Source organism: Cetorhinus maximus, chromosome 1 (assembly GCF_964194155.1).
Source record: "Cetorhinus maximus chromosome 1, sCetMax3.hap1.1, whole genome shotgun sequence".
Taxonomy (NCBI): Eukaryota; Metazoa; Chordata; class Chondrichthyes; order Lamniformes; family Cetorhinidae; genus Cetorhinus; species Cetorhinus maximus.
The window spans coordinates 139,507,315-139,523,361 of NC_135879.1; the positions used below are offsets into that span (position 1 = coordinate 139,507,315).

Genomic DNA, 16,047 nt, shown 5'->3' on the forward strand with positions numbered 1-16,047 from the left:
CCTAAAAGGAGACAGCTCATGGGGGATTGTGCAATGCTCATACCTTGACAAACTTATGGAAGTAACGGGAAAATTTTCTACCCGTCAGGGGGGAAGTGCAGGAGCGGGCGCAGGCAGGCATGCCTCCGATTGGCACTCCCAATCAGGGGCACGCCGCTATTTTACGTGGGTAGGACAAATAAAGGCTGGGGGGGAATTCCCTCAACCAAGAGTGCGCTCTTTCGCGTATGCACACGAAAGAGCGCATTGATCTCCCTTAGGCTAAATGCTGCCTCAGGGAGATTGGCTCCAAATTTTAAAACGTTAAGCACATGATATCAACATTACCCTGACATGTCCTCTCATGTGACACTGTCACATGAGTTGGGACATGTCCATCACTTTTACTGACGCCTTTATTAAATATTTTAAAACCCCCATGAAACCTCATGCCGTCCGTGGATGAGGTTTCATGCTTTTTCTTAAGCCCGCCAGGGCTCCCGGCCTGCCCGCCAACCCTAAGGTTGGACGAGCAGGTCCACTATTGAGGTTAGTTACTTTTTAAATGGCCTCAATAGGCCATTGACAGGTCAGCGGGCGCACAGCTGACTCAGCTGTGCCCCTGCCAACCTGAAAATGGAAATGGCGCAGGGTGACGTCGGGAGTTCCGCCCGACATCATCCCGCATCATTTTACGCAACGGCTGAGCGGGTCCCGCCCCCCCGCTCGCCGACCAGGAGATCCTCCCCTTAGAGAAGGCCACAGAGCAGATTACCCAGCTGTCCTCTTAGGCATAGTCAATATGTCATGCAGATAAATCAAAACTAAGAAAGGGGAAAAACACTATAACACTCTTTGTTATTCTGCTAACTCTGATATATTGATCAACTGCTCCTTCAATAATAGAGACCATGTACAAAGTATCTACATTATAATTTCTTCAGCCAGTAATATGCTTTTGAAATTTGACCAGTCAGGAGTAGGAGACACCCAGTGCCTCCATCCTGTGGGTTCTGGTGCCTTTCAAGCAGAAAATGGTGGAATCCCAGACACAGAGCATATTTTTAGTGTCAGGTGGGAGCTGCTTTAGGGGAAGGATTGAGTCAGAGTTGTAGCCAACTTCTGATAATCAGAGAGAGTATGACTAGGGCCACAGACCAGCATCAGAGAGCAGGAGAAAACCATGTCAGGGTAGGTATGAGTTGGCATTGTGTAGTATATGTCTACAAGTCGACTTATCTTGGACCTTGGACCAGAAATCAAGAGCTGATAAGATTGAAAGGTAACCATGTAATAGCAAGCACACATAAAACGTAAAGCTCATTTCAAAACCTAAAGCTTAAATCTAATACTAGGCATGGGAGTCTGCTATATTCTAAAGCAAGAGAACAAAAATGCAGGATACTGATTCATTCTTCGTTGATAGCTATTTCTGTATCACCTGCAGCTTTACTTTTATGGTGTACTAAATTTGCGAGCACCCAAGCTAAAGAAATAATGAGTTATATTCATACTGTGACTTAGAGTGATTTGTATGCATTTACAGTTGACTTGGTTGCATGTTACCTCAGAGAAATTTGCCTTGTAAGTCATTAACATCATTCAGGATGTGATTATTGAATTTGACAAATGAAATTCCAATTCTCAAAACCTTAGTGCAGCTTATATTTGGAAAGTAAATCTACCTATAATATTTCAAAGGTAGGTTGGTCCTGATCTGAAGCCTGAGGCAATGTACATTTTCATGGATGATTTCAAGCTTTATGACAGGCTGGGAGTTGGATCTAACCATATCCAGAAATTTTAACTATACTGAAATGACATCTTTGCCAAACTTTTGAAAAATATTCTTAAAGTTGTGAAATGTTCAAAGTATTCATGCTCTATATATACTTTGTTTTAAGCTGCTTCCCTGGCCATCAATGCTGTAGCATTTTGCCTTTAAGTTACAATTCGGTTTACGCTGATTGCATTTTGCAACTGCACATGCAAAAAAGCTGCAAGGATTTTCCTAAAATGTGAATAATTCACAACGTGCAGGTAAAATCTACACTGTCACCAAAATGCAACTACTTTCTGGTTAAATTGCAATTAAAAATGGCTTGCCCTTGAAAAATTTCACCCATCACATATTTTATCTTTTTTAAAAAATCTACATTTCTTACAAGGCGACATCAGCCTCCTGATGCCAGACCATGTTGTCGCTTTTTTTCATTTGTTCATAGAATGCAGGCGTCACTGGCTAAACCAGCATTTGTTGCCCATCCTTAATTGCCCTTGAGAACAAAGAACAAAGAACAAAGAAAAGTACAGCACAGGAACAGGCCCTTCAGCCCTCCAAGCCTGCGCCGATCATATTGCCTGTCAAACTAAAACATTTTGCACTTCCGGGGTCCATATCCCTCTATTCCCATCCTATTCATGTATTTGTCAAGCTGCCTCTTAAACACCACTATCATACCTGCTTCCACCACCTCCTCCGGCAGCGAATTCCAGACACTCACTACCCTCTGCGTAATAAACTTGCCCCGCATATCTCTAAAGTTTTCTCCTCTCACCTTAAATCTATGTTTCCTAGTAATTGACTCTTCCACCCTGGGAAAAAGCTCCTGACTATCTACTCTGTCCATGCCACTCATAATTTTGTAACCTTCTATCAAGTCGCCCCTCAATCTCCGTCACTCTAGTGAGAACAATCCGAGTTTCTCCAACCTCTCCTCATAGCTAATAACCTCCAGACCAGGCAGCATCCTGGTAAACCTCCTCTGCACCCTCTCCAACGCCTCCATATCCTTCTGGTAATGTGGCGCCCAGAATTGCATGCAATATTCCAAGTGTGGCCTAACCAAGGTTCTATACAGCTGCAGCATGATTTCCCATCTTTTATACTCGATACCCCTGCCGATGAAGGCAAGCATGCCATATGCCTTCCTGACTACCTTATCCACCTGCATTGCCACTTTCAGTGACCTGTGGACCTGTACACTCAGATCCCTCTGCCTGTCGATGCACTTAAGGGTTCTGCCATTTACTGTATAATTCCTACCTATATTAGACCTTCCAAAATGCATTAACTCACATTTGTCTGGATTATACTCCATCTGCCATTTCTCCGCCCAAGTCTCCAACCGATCTATGTCACGTTGTATCCTTTGACAATCCTCTTCACTATCTGCAATTCCTCCTACCTTTGTGTCGTCTGCAAACTTACTAATTAGCCCAGTTACATTTTCCTCCAAAGGTGGTGGTGAGCTGCTTTCTTCAACCACTGCAGTCCATGTGGTGTAAGTACACCCACAGTGCCTTTAGGAAGGGAGTTCCAGGATTTTGACCCGGCGACAGTGAAGGAACGGCAATATATTTCTGTTGTAGGGTGTCCGAGTTGTGCTATTAATGATAGGGCAGAATTTTGCCCTCGGATGGCGTACGGGCCCCGCTGGCTCGGCGGCGGGCGGACAGCCAACCCCCGCCACCGAAACGGGGCCCGCCGCCATTTTGAGTGGGCGGGCCAATTAAGACCCGCCCAGTGGCCTGCCCGACAGGAAGCGACGGGGGGGATTCCCCATCTGTCAAAGTGCGCTCTTTCGCGCATGTGAAAGAGCACACTGCTCCCTGAGGCAAAGTCCTGTCTCAGGGAGATTCGTGAGAGGTAAGTAAAGTCTAAAAATAGAAAAACATTAAAATTATTAACATGTCCCCCTCATGTGACAATGTCAAATGAGATGGAACACGTTAATAATAAACACTTAAAATTTATTACATTTTTAAAAAACAGACACGAAACTTCATCCCGCCAGTGGATGAAGTTTCATGAATAATCTGGAGCCCGCTGGGGCTCCTGGCCTGCCCGCCAGCCTTAAGCTTGGACGGGCAGGTCTTTAATTATCTTAATGAGCCTGTCAACGGCCTCAATTGGCCATTGACAGGTCGGCGAGGGGACAGCTGATCTCGCTGTCCGCCTGCCTTCCTAAAAATTTAAAGGGACCGGGATGACGTCGGGGATTCCCCCCGACATCATCCCACGTCATTTACCCCTCGGCGAGTGGGCCCCGCCCCCAAATAGCCGGGGGGAAAATCCTGGCCATAGAGTTGATCTGCAGGCACTTCTTGGGTGGAAACTTAAAGTTTATTTACAATATACTCAGCAGCAACCACACGTGTGCTTTCAACTCCAACTCTATCTCTACACTGACTGCTGAGGTAGCCCGCGCTATTCTCCTATTGGGTTACTACAGATCATGTGATCTTGCCTAACAAGTATTATTCTTAAAGGTACATTACACATTAAATACAACCATAATTACTACAATTTCCAAGTCAAGATGGTGTGTGGCTTGGAGGTGAAATTTCAGGTGGTGGAGTTCCCATGCATCTGCTGCCCTTGTCCTTCTAGGTTGTAGAGGTCGCGGGTTTGGAAGATGCTGTCAAAGGAATCTTGATGAGCTTACTGACAAGTACAAATTTGTAAGCAAAGGTAGACCAGAGAAATCTTAGAATGATGAACATGTTTTAAAAGAAAACTGCACAACAAAGATGGAAGAGTCGTGGCAAGACTTATTAACTGTGACCTTTCAAAGTAGAAGCTTACATTTCAAAGCAGCTTTATATCACTTCAGACATGGTCTCAAATGTTTTAAGTCTCCCCAGGGAGAGAAAGGCTTTGATTGTTAAGGTGTTGCTTCTGAGATTGTGCAGATGATTTTCTTGCAAACATTGCGGGGGCTTCCCTTTTCTGACCTTTACAAATTGAAAAATCTAGTAGTACATTTATCGTTTGAATTCCATGTATTGATGACCCAGATATATCTGGATTAAGTTGCTTGCTTAACAAGATATACGTGAAGCAAAAATGCTTGTGTTGCTTTCAACCAATGTGACATTAGCAATTTCCAAGTAGTGGTAGTGGAGGTGTAGTAGTCAAGGTGTCTACTACCCAACTTGTGCATAAGAAGAATGTATGACAGTGAGAAGTTTTATGACAAAAGCATACCAGTAAAAAGCATGCTAATGTTTTTGCTATGAAACTCCTTTGTCTGCTAATTTAGTAAAGTTGTTAATCTGTCTTCCTCAAAATTATAAAGATATTTCATACTCATCAGATATCATACAGATTTCAATCCCTATATTTTTTTAAAAATCACTGTGCTCACTACTGTGTCCCACTCCATTCTTCCTCTTTTTGCACATAGAGAAGGAAGGGTGGTGTGGCAGCTGCTTCAAGACCTGTTGAAGCCTCTCCATGTTTATAGTGCCCCTAAGGTACAGTGGGCCCATACACTGATCTATGTCTGCAGGGGTCCTAGCATTTTACAGGGAAGCTGCACCTAATGGAACGCAAGAAAATAAATATCAAAACTGCAAATTACACAGCACTTCAGAACACAGCATTTCAGGGTTTTCTTGCTTCCAACCAAATCCACTAAATGGGTGTTTCATTTTTACAGACTTTAAAATGGTGGCATGTATTTTGTGCACAGCTCAGATTACATTTTGAATTAACTAAATGTCTGCAACACCCTTAGTGGGTTGATTAACAAAATTTTGCAGCAATACAATTACTCAATGGGCCATACAGCCTCCTCCTGTGCTGCAATTCCATATGACTCGATGAAAAGTGCACAGCAACAGGAAAATAATTCACAATTTGTTGCTTAAAAATATAAATATGCTACGCGTATATAGGAGACAAAAAGACACTTTGAATTTTACCACATATTTCTCCATTGAAGCTGGCAGATTTCTATCTAGTGCTGGGCCTTCAAGCACATAGATTTTATAAATGATTTCTTATTTTTAATTCAATATATAACATTCATTCAAAAATCACTGGCTGTGTAATCTGCAATGATTCTAATGTTAATTTTCCTTTGAAGTCTATCATTCAAATGGCGAAGTATAGCTATAACTCTTGGTGGAAAGGGTATGTACCCATGTTCAGATGGTGAGGTACAGCTGTAAATCCTGTTGTTCTAATAAGTGTAAGTGTTCTTGCACCCTTGCAGTTTGCTGGAATTTGCACACTGATTTTTGGAATGAGAATCAGATTATAGTTTCAGAATAGGAAGCACCATGTTTTGTATTCTCCAAAAATTGGCATACTCACCTAGAGTACATTGTAAAAAACAGCTGCAGTCAAATCCATGGGCGAACTCAAAATACTAAAATTATTGACCATATTCCCCAGTCTAACAAAGGTTTGTGGTGACTCAAATTTGTAGTCTTGTCTTTGAATTAAAAGATCTCATCTCAACTGAGTAAACCTTGAACTGTACCAATAAAGATAAGCATAGGGCTGAAATTTCCCCCCCGTTGGGGGGGAAGTTGAAGGGCGGGCGTGTACGAGCGCACTTCTAATCAGCGCCCTCGATTGGAGGCGCGCCGCCATTTTACGTGGGCGGGCCAATTAAGGCACAAAAGAGCGCACTCATCTCCCTGAGGCTAAGTGCAGCCTCAGGGAGATTGGCTGTAAATGTAAAAAAGACAAAAATGGAAAAATAAAAATTCCCTTACATGTCCCCTCATGCGACAATGTCACATGAGTTGGGACATGTCCATACTTTTCACAAAACCTTTATTTAAATTTTTTAAAGCCTACATGAAACCTCATCCCCCCCATGGTTTTATGCTTTTTCTAATTCCCGCCAGGGCTCCTGGCCTGCCCGCCAACCTTAAAGTTGGACAGGCAGGTCCTTTAATTACTTAATTGACTCTGTCAATGGCCTCAATTGGTCATTGATAGGTTGGCGGCCGCGCAGCTGATTATGCTGCGCTCCCGCCTTCCTGAAAACTTAAATGGGGCGCAGTGACGTCGGGAGTTCCACCCGACGTCACCGCGCATCATTTTACGTGTCGGTGAGCAGGCCCCACCCCTGCTTGCCGATTCGTAAAATTCTGCCCATGGTCTTTATGTCAGATACCCACTTTCCCCTACAATAGTGCAGAGGAAGGTAATATACCTGGAGAATTACTGGATATATTCATTCACATTTCATTTTTAATAGATATAAATAATGGACAGTTCAATATTTACTGGTATAAGGTACATGCACAATATTGCAGTAAAACTGCAAGAATTAATGCACTAAGCATTTTCTTTTTGTTGGTCTGAGAAATCCTGGGCCAGTAAAATAATTGAGGATTACATATTTCCAATTTCCATTTTAACCAATTTCTAGTTATAGAATGGTAAGCTTTCCCAAAGTTGTCTTGATGCTGTGTCGCAGGAGGTGATGTTTTCTCTCGTGTAGATGTTCTGTGTGCGGTTGTGTTTGCTATTAATGAATAATCATATGAAGTGACATCAGAAGCAGACTTTTACTGAATGCATGTTCCATGTCGATTCACCAGGACAGTTGTTCTTAATGGTCCCACCCAAGGCAATAGTTTGAAAAATCCAAATGCATCATCCAAATGAATGAAGCTGCTGGTTGTATTTTGTGACCTGTGCATGGAACAAACAGAGATTTTATTAAATAGAACCTTGAGGCTGTCCATTGATCATTTCTTGGTGGGAAGCAGTTAGGGGTCTTTTTGTTGGTTGTTTTGTTTCATTACGCTGTCGCCAAATCAATATTTTTCTAAGCCTTATCAAAGCTATAACCAAAGACCTTCAACTACGTCAGCTCTTTCCAAAGTAAGATTGATTTTGCTGGAAAACACAGTACTTCACTCTACCCACTCCAAAGCCCTAATAGATATAATTGAACATGATTTACACTAGGACATTATTTCTTGACAATAGACACATCCTCACATCCCCCCCAAAGGAAAAAAATAACCACATTTATATTCATTCTCACATAAATAAAATGAGGATTGTTTAAATATGGAAAATGTTATATGCCTAGATTATCAATACATTATTTTTTGTTTTCAGTAGTCTTCTGTTATTTTCTGTTCATATATTTTGCAATCTTAGTCCTCAGTCACGCAATAGAAAGCATTGTCTGCTGTGCAGTCAATGCATGTTAGACAAATCTTTCTCCCAATTAAGAATATGTAACTTCAGTGAAAGCTGCTAAAATCCTGCTCAGAATAAAATATAATGTTCCAGAGCACTCGCATTCTCAATCACCATAGCTACTGGATATGAAGAGAGTTCAATCACAAAGACATTGAAAGCTGAAATCTATTTTTGCTCTTAAATAATAACAGGTTGCTCTCCACAGATAAAAGAAACCTTCAGTCTGTCATTTGTCAATTAAAGCTATTAACTGGGCATCTGCAAGCGCTATTTGCCTTTTTCGCAACATAGGCTCAGGAAACTTTTCAACGTTTAGGCAGTTAAGCAGCTTGCTCATTTCTTAATCAGTTTTTTTCATACTTTCATGCGATGTGGGCATCTCTGGCAAGGCCAGCATTTGCTGCCCATCTCTAATTGCCCTTTGACCTGAGTGGCATGCTAGGCCATTTCAGAGTCAATCACATTGCTGTGGATCTGGAGTCACATCTAGGCTATCTGGTAAGGATGGCTGATTTTCTTCCCTTAAGGACATTATTATTCCTGATGGGATTTTACAACAGTCGATGAAAGCTTCATGGCCACCATTACTGAGGGCGAGCTTTCTCGCTCCTGTTTGTGGTGGGCATCATAGCGGGCAACAGTGGAAAATATCAGGAGATCACAAAAATTAGTTTCAGGCCATCATAAAACCACCCATCAATGATGGGCTGCGCTTCCTGCTGCCGCATGTCAGGGACCTAATTTCAATACTTTAGCATTTCTTTATAAGCTCTGCTTACCAGAATCATCCTGCCACACTGGATCATGAGCTCATGCGGTATGATTGCACACCGACGTGTTTCCCAATGGCACATAAGCAACATACATCTGGCAACCAGCATTTTGCTCAGGAGTTCATGGTTTGTTTGCCTACCTTGCTTCAGGTAACACCTGGCTTTGCAGGCAGCACCACATCACTTTTATGGGTGCTCGTGGGCAAATCTCTACCTACCAGACCAGCGGCAAGCCAGGGGTGGCTTTTCAATGTCTGCAGGGCTAGGGCTTGCTTCAAGAAGGGGGGGTATACCAGGGCATGTTAGGGGGGGGCACATGTTGATCCATGCAAGTGGCCTGAAGATGGTGAGGCTGGGGAGGCAGTCTCCAGGGGAGATGAGGCCAAATGGAGTTGTGAGGCTGTGTGTGAGAGAGTGAGCATTGATGTCCATTGAGCTGGCAGTGAGTGAGATGCCAGTGAATGTGTGATGGCCCTGTAAGTTTTTTTTTCATTCATTCACGGAATATGGGCATTGCTGTCAAGGCCAGCAATTATTGCCCATCTCTAATTGCGCTTGAGAAGGTGGTGGTGTGCCGACTTCTTGAACCGCTGCAGTCCATGTGGTATTGATACACCTACAGTGCTGTTAGGAAGGGAGTTCCAGAGTTTTGACTCAGCGACAGTGAAGGAACGGCGATATATTTCCAAATCAGGATGGTGAGTGACTTGGAGGGGAACGTCCAGATGGTGGTGCTCCCATGTGTCTGCTTTCCTTGTCCTTCCAGAAGATAGTGGTCATGGGTTTGGAAGGTGCTGTCTAAGGTGGACTGGTGAGTTCCTGCAATGCATGTTGTAGATGGTACACTCTCCTGCCACTGTGTATCGGTGGTGGAAGGAGTGAATGTTTGTAGATGGGGTGTCCATCAAGTGGGCTGCTTTGTCCTGATGGTGTCAAGCTTCTTGAGTGTTGTTGGAGCTGCACACATCCAGGCAAGTGGAGAGTATTTCATCACACTCTTCGCTGTGCCTTGTAGATGGTGGACAGGCTATAGGGAGTCAGGAGGTGAGTTACTCGCCACAAGATTCCTAGCCTCTGAACTGCTCTTATAGCCACAGTATTTATATGGCTAGCTCAGTTCAGTTTCTGGTCTATGGTAACCGCCAGGATGTTGATAGTGGGGGATTCAGCGATGGTAATGCCATTGAATATCAAGGGGTGATGGTTAGATTCTCTCTTTTTGGAGATAGTCATTGCCTGGCACTTGTGTGGCACGAATGTCACTAGCCATTTGTCAGCCCAAACCTGGATATTGTCCAGGTCTTGCTGCATTTGGACATGGACTGCTTCAGTATCTAAGAAGTCGTGAATGGTGCTGAACATTGTGCAATCATCAGAGAACATCCCCACTTCTGACCTTTGTCATTGATGAAGCAGTTGTAAATGGTTGGGCCCAGGACACTACCCTGAGGAACTCCTGCAGTGATGTCCTGGAACTGAGATGATTGACCTCCAACAACCACAACCATCTTCCTTTGTGCTGGGTATGCCTCCAATCAGCGAAGAGTTTTCCCCCGATTCCTATTGACTCCATTTCGCTAGGGCTCCTTGATACCACACTCGGTCAAATGCTGCCTTGATGTCAAAGGCAGTCGTTCTCACCTCATCTCTGGAGCTCAGCTCTTCTGCCCATGTTTGAACCAAGGCTGTAATGAGGTCAGGAGATGAATGGCCCTGGCAGAACCCAAACTGAGCATCAGTGAACAGGCTATTGCTAAGCATTGATTCATAGCTCTGTTGATGAGCCCTTCCATCACTTTACTGAGTGTGAGAGTTTAGAGTGATGAGATGGTTGCCTTACCCTGGCAGCACAGATGAGATCATTCATTCTCTTTCTGCACTGGATGGCCAACCTCTTCTGTGCAGCATTGACACTGACCACCACTGCCAATGCCATTCAAGCTGGAGTGGTGAGATTGCTGGACCTCCTGCAGCCAGAGCAGGGATAGAGGACATCACGGCGGGACTCCAAAAGACATTCTAGGTATGGGTCACTGAACTGTCCTTGGCTTTCAGGGCCATGTCTTCACTGGAGCAGTCCTGGGCTGCAAGCACAGAGAACCATGTGCGCGGCTGCGGTTTAGATATGGCACCCTGAGTGAGGAAACGGTGTGGTGATGGTGTGGCAGGTGAATCAGAGGCTGCCCACCAGTAGAACAGCCTGTTTCCTGTGGCTGCATAATTAATAAGGTGGGAAGCCATCGAAACAGCGCAAAAAACCACCATTGCAACCAGCGGGAAAAACGTCTTTTTTCACGCCCGCTACAGCACTTAGTGCAATTCAAGGGAAACTTTGCCTTGAGACTAGCTTTCAAACCCACATTTTATTAATTGCATTTCATTCCACCAGTTGACATGGTCCCCAGAACATAAGCCCGGGTCTCTGCATTACTAGTCCAGTGACATTATCGCTACTCCGCCATCTACCAATTTTACAAGATCATTATTGCAGTTATGTCATTACCACTGAAAATAACACATTCTCCAGGATCTCACCAAGTCTTCAGCAGAGACTGCAGCACCAGACCGCTGGATATGAACATAAAATTAGCAGCAGAAGTAGGCTATTCAGCCCCTTGAGCCTGCTCCACCATTCAATACAATCATGGCTGATCTGTTTGTGTTTCCACATTCCCATCTACCCCAAATACCCTTTGATTCCCTAGTCCAAACAAAGCTGCGAGCTCTGTGCTTGCCTACGATCAGATTAACAAATCCTGTTCTGCGATCAGCCTAATTACATATTTAATATGGGTTCCAGGGTTGATTGGGCATCTTCATTTTTAGATAATGCATTGTTTTTGAGCTTCAGAAAGAGAAAGCACACTCAAAGCATGGCTCCCAGGAGATTCCTGGCTCATATGGTGTCAGCTGCAAGCACTAACAGAACAAAGATTCAAGGAAGCATATGAAGGCAATAGGTTAATTATTGGCCCCATTTAATACATAGACATCTTGAACCAGCACTTCAGAAGCCTGAACTGGTTATGCTGGGGGCTCTGCGGGGTGGGGGCAGCTAGCTCAGTTGGCTAGACAGCTTAGTATGTGGATCAGATTAACACCATCAGCATGTAGTTTGGTTCCTATTTTGGCTGAGGTAGACTCAGGGCCTGCCTCCTCAGCTTATTTGTAGTAAAAAAATCATGGCAGTTTGGCGAATAATTGCTATGAACCAGCCTTCAGACAGAGAACTGAAGAAGAACACATGTGTACATTGTACTGGGCAGCTTTAGCAAATGGCCACAAGCGTACCATCAACAATGCCCTGGACTGAGAGGTGCCTATTATTTTGAAAAAGTACCCTCTCATTCTGTTTTGTTGTCCCACTGGGGAAGGTGATGGAAGTGTTTACCCTGATATCACCATATTGTGTATTGATTGAGGCCAACCCAAGGAAGCTTGCAATGAGGGTGGAGGTTGTCTGCAGGTCACATTCCAGCAGCCAGGACAGTTCCTTCACCGCCTCTCTGATGAAGCAAAGGCAACGGAGACAATTTTCCTCACACCTTCCCAAATAGGTATCTGTACACCTAATTTCAAGGGTGAGTTCCGTTTCCATCTTGATTCATATCTTGCATCCCTCCTTTCATTCTCTTCTTCCAAAAATAGAGAGGAAACCCCATAGAATTTGCATATTCCAATTTAGATTTTGATAATGAACTTCTGTAAACAAAATACAGAGTAAAAATGTTAAAAAGCTAAATTGCAAACAGCGAAAGAAAAATCCATCCAGGGAAAAATCCTGCAGGTTAAGTTATAATTACCTTCCTCAAACGCTTGTCTGTAATCACACTGCACTTCCCATGAGAAAATCAGAGAATTGTCTAATCACTGGTTAAAACCCATTTTCCATGCCTTTACAGATAGATAACACAGAAGCACCTTAGGCCTTTTAAACATTGTGCAATTTGGGAAAGTATCTGGTGTTTCAGATAGCGATCTCTGCCCATTACTTTTACCCTTGCTCACCTATTATATTGGTGGCCCAATAATTCCACCCTCCTATTAGCACTTGCTGCAGGGAACAAAAATCAGAACTACTATAAAGCACAAGCTTTTCTGAATGGATAAACTCTGTTGTTAGCTATTAAAATCTATTAATGTAACATCACCTAATTAATACTGATGGCGGCCTGATCGTGCTGGATATCGCAATTACACAATATCTATCAAGTGCAGAAAATATTTTTCCTGCACGGTGATACTATGACTAACACAGTTTAAAATGATGCTATGCATGATAATCCAAGCTCAACCTGTGTATTAACTAATTTTAATATTTTAATATATATTAATTAGAGCTGAGATGAGAATTGACTGGGGCTGGTGCTGCTGAAAAAACTTTGTGGTGGTACTGTTTTAATTAGTGTCTTGTGCTTTCTGCCCTCAAGTAATGTTGCTTTGCTTGATTGACACTGGCAAGATGGAGGCACAATGTTCCATTTGGGCCACTTTGTCTTATACTTCAACAACTCAATATTGTTCACAAATGATATAATCTTTTTTAACATGCATATACAACTGAACCATTATCTACAGTTAGCAGAACTGAAAGATTTAGTATCAAATGCATGCAATTTCTTCCACGAGTTCTGCAAAACACTTTATATATAATTTCCATTAACAGTATGTTATAAACAGATGAGAGCACAACAAATTACAATATTATTGGGCTGTTTAAACCATACCGTTCAAGAATTTCTGACAACAGCATCTGTTATATAGATGTTAGAGCAAGTTCAGTAAGAGTCAATCATTTTTTATTCTTCATTGGCAAAGCCAGCATTTCTTATTCATCCCTAATTGCCTTTGAGAAGATGGTGATGAGTCACTTGATTGAATTGCTGCAGTCCATTGAGCGTAGTGAAGGTACAACCATGGTGCTGTTAGGTTTATTCTAGAACTACCTACAATGATGAAGGAACGGCAAAATATTTTCAAGTTAGGATGGTATGTGTCTTGAAAGAAAACTTGCAGGTGGTGACAGTCCCATGCATTTTTTTTTCTTTATTCATTCATGCGATGTGGGCATCGCTGGCAAGGCCAATGTTTGTTGCCCATCCCAAATTGCTCTTAAACTGAATGGCTTGTTCAGCCATTTCAGAAGGCAGTTAAAAGTCAACCAGCTATGGGTCTAGAGTCGCATGTCAGCCAGACCAGGTAAGGATGGCAGATTTCCTCCCTTAAAGGACATTAATGAACCAGATGGGTTTTTGTGACAATCAGCAATGGTTTCACAGCCATCATTAGACTTTTTAATTCCAGATTTTTATTAGATTCAAATTCCACCATCTGCCATGGTGGGATTCAAACCCAGTCCCTAGAGCATTACCCTGGCTCTCAGGATTACCAGTCCAGTGACAATATCACTATGCCCTGATCATCATTGACTCCAGTGTTGCTAGGGCTCCTTGATGCCACATTTGGTCAAATGCTGCCTTGATATCAAGGGCAGTTACTCTCACCTCACCTCAGGAGTTCAGCTCTTTTGTCCATGTTTGAACTGAGGCTGTAATGAGGTCAAGAGCTGAGTGGCCCTGGCGGAACCCAAACTGAGCATCAGTGAGCAGGTTATTGCTAAGCAAATGCCCATTTGACAGTGGCTTCATGATCAACATTACTGAGACTAGCTTTATATTTCAGATTTATTTATGAATTCAAAGTCCCAGAGAATTCATCTGGGCTGCTGTATTATTAGTCCTATGACATTACCACTATGCCACTGTCTCCCTGATGACCTTCTCTTCCTAGGTGGTAGAGGCTGCAGGTTTAAAAGGTGCTGTCAAAAGAGTCTCGGTGAGATGCTGCAGTGCATCTTCTAGATGGTACAGGCTGCTGCCACTGTACATCAGTGGTGGAGGGAAGTAATGGTTAAGGCGGTGGATGGGTGCTGATCAAACGTGATGCTTTGTCCTGGATGGACTCAGATGGAGGTGCACTCATCCAGGCAAGTTGCAAGAATTTGGACCTGATTAAAGTTTGGGGCTGCAAGTATCTTTAGTCAAATAAACTTTATACCCCAAATTCACAATTGCTACCGGCGTCGCTAAGCTACCCACAAGGTACAAGCAAGTGATGGAGACAATCAGATGTAGTGAACGAAAGCAAGAAATGGTAAGTATGCTTCACAAAAGGCAGTGAAGACAGCTAGAATATTCTTATCCACCTGAAGGTCCTGAATCCCTCAATTGCTGACAGCACATGTGAGGTATTTGTCTTTTTCCTGATTTGATCTGCATATCTCAGGAGAGTTGTCACTGTGGGAGCAATGATGATGCTGTGCCATCGATGTCTTGAAAGCTTCACTAATGGCCTCTTTCTGTGCCATAGCTTTTCTATGGTTCGCCTAACCCTGTCAAGAGTAGGTGAGAAAGGATGAACTGGCTCCCCTGTATTCAACCTCCTCAGTTGGTCTCAACAAAGATTTAAATTTTGTTTTCACAAGGAAAAGCCTTTTCTAAATCAAAATGTATTTAAATATTTCAGCTGTGAGCAATAAGAAGCCAATCGAATAAGGTGTTCTTGAATTAAAGAATGAGCAAATTTATGAGCCACTAAACATAAGAAAATATAATAAAAATGCTTTGTCAAGCCTTCGGCCTTCATGCAGCCAATGAGGCCACACACATGCACACCCACACACACACACACGCACACACACCCGCACACACCCACCCACACACACATACACACACACACATACCCACAGGTTTCAGAGATTATGGGAGCTAGTGTCCAATACAAAAATAGATAAAAGAATATATGGTTAAGTGTCCTTTGTTTGTCCCTTAGGTGTAGATTTTAAATGCTGTGGCCGATTTAGGTTAGCTGGTTTCTTAGATGTGGTCAGATGTAGAAGATGTTGCAATTATTAGAAAATCTCGGTTCACTGGTAGGTTTCTGGCAAAGTTGACTTCTCAAACAGGGTGACACACAGTTTTTCCAAAAGAGAGAGAGGGAGCGAGCACAGCTTTCAGCCTGTTTCCCCTGCTGAAAACTTTCTTGACACGACCTGTGAACCTTGCAATCTCTCTGCAGTGAAATACTTCACTCACTGTGTATTTCCAAGGAGTTTTGGATCTGTCTGTCTGTGGCAGCCATTGTTTCAATACCCAACAGTTTGCATTTTAATGTCCCTTCCTTAGTCAGTTATGGGTTTTGATAGGTTTCTGGATTATAGAAATTGTCTCTTTTTTCACATTTCCTGAGGGCTCAGCTTGGAATGTCACCTTGCATTTTAAAGCAGTTTGCTCTGTCTCAGTTCAAATTGCAGAGTTTGAATTGTAATTCCAC

At 43.0% G+C, this 16,047-nt stretch overlaps 1 protein-coding gene across 5 annotated transcripts in view; it reads left to right on the forward strand.

The window, feature by feature from the left end:
* Positions 1–16,047, forward strand: part of LOC144688455 (gamma-aminobutyric acid receptor subunit beta-1-like) — a 383,572-nt gene that overhangs the window by 351,803 nt on the left and 15,722 nt on the right. Inside the window, exon 9 of one of the 5 annotated variants that reach the window (XM_078555167.1) lies at positions 9,945–9,960. The exons of the other annotated variants lie outside the window; for them this stretch is intronic. Coding sequence (XP_078411293.1) covers positions 9,945–9,960 — 16 coding nt within the window. The remainder of the gene's footprint in view (positions 1–9,944; positions 9,961–16,047) is intronic. 5 annotated transcript variants of the gene reach the window in all.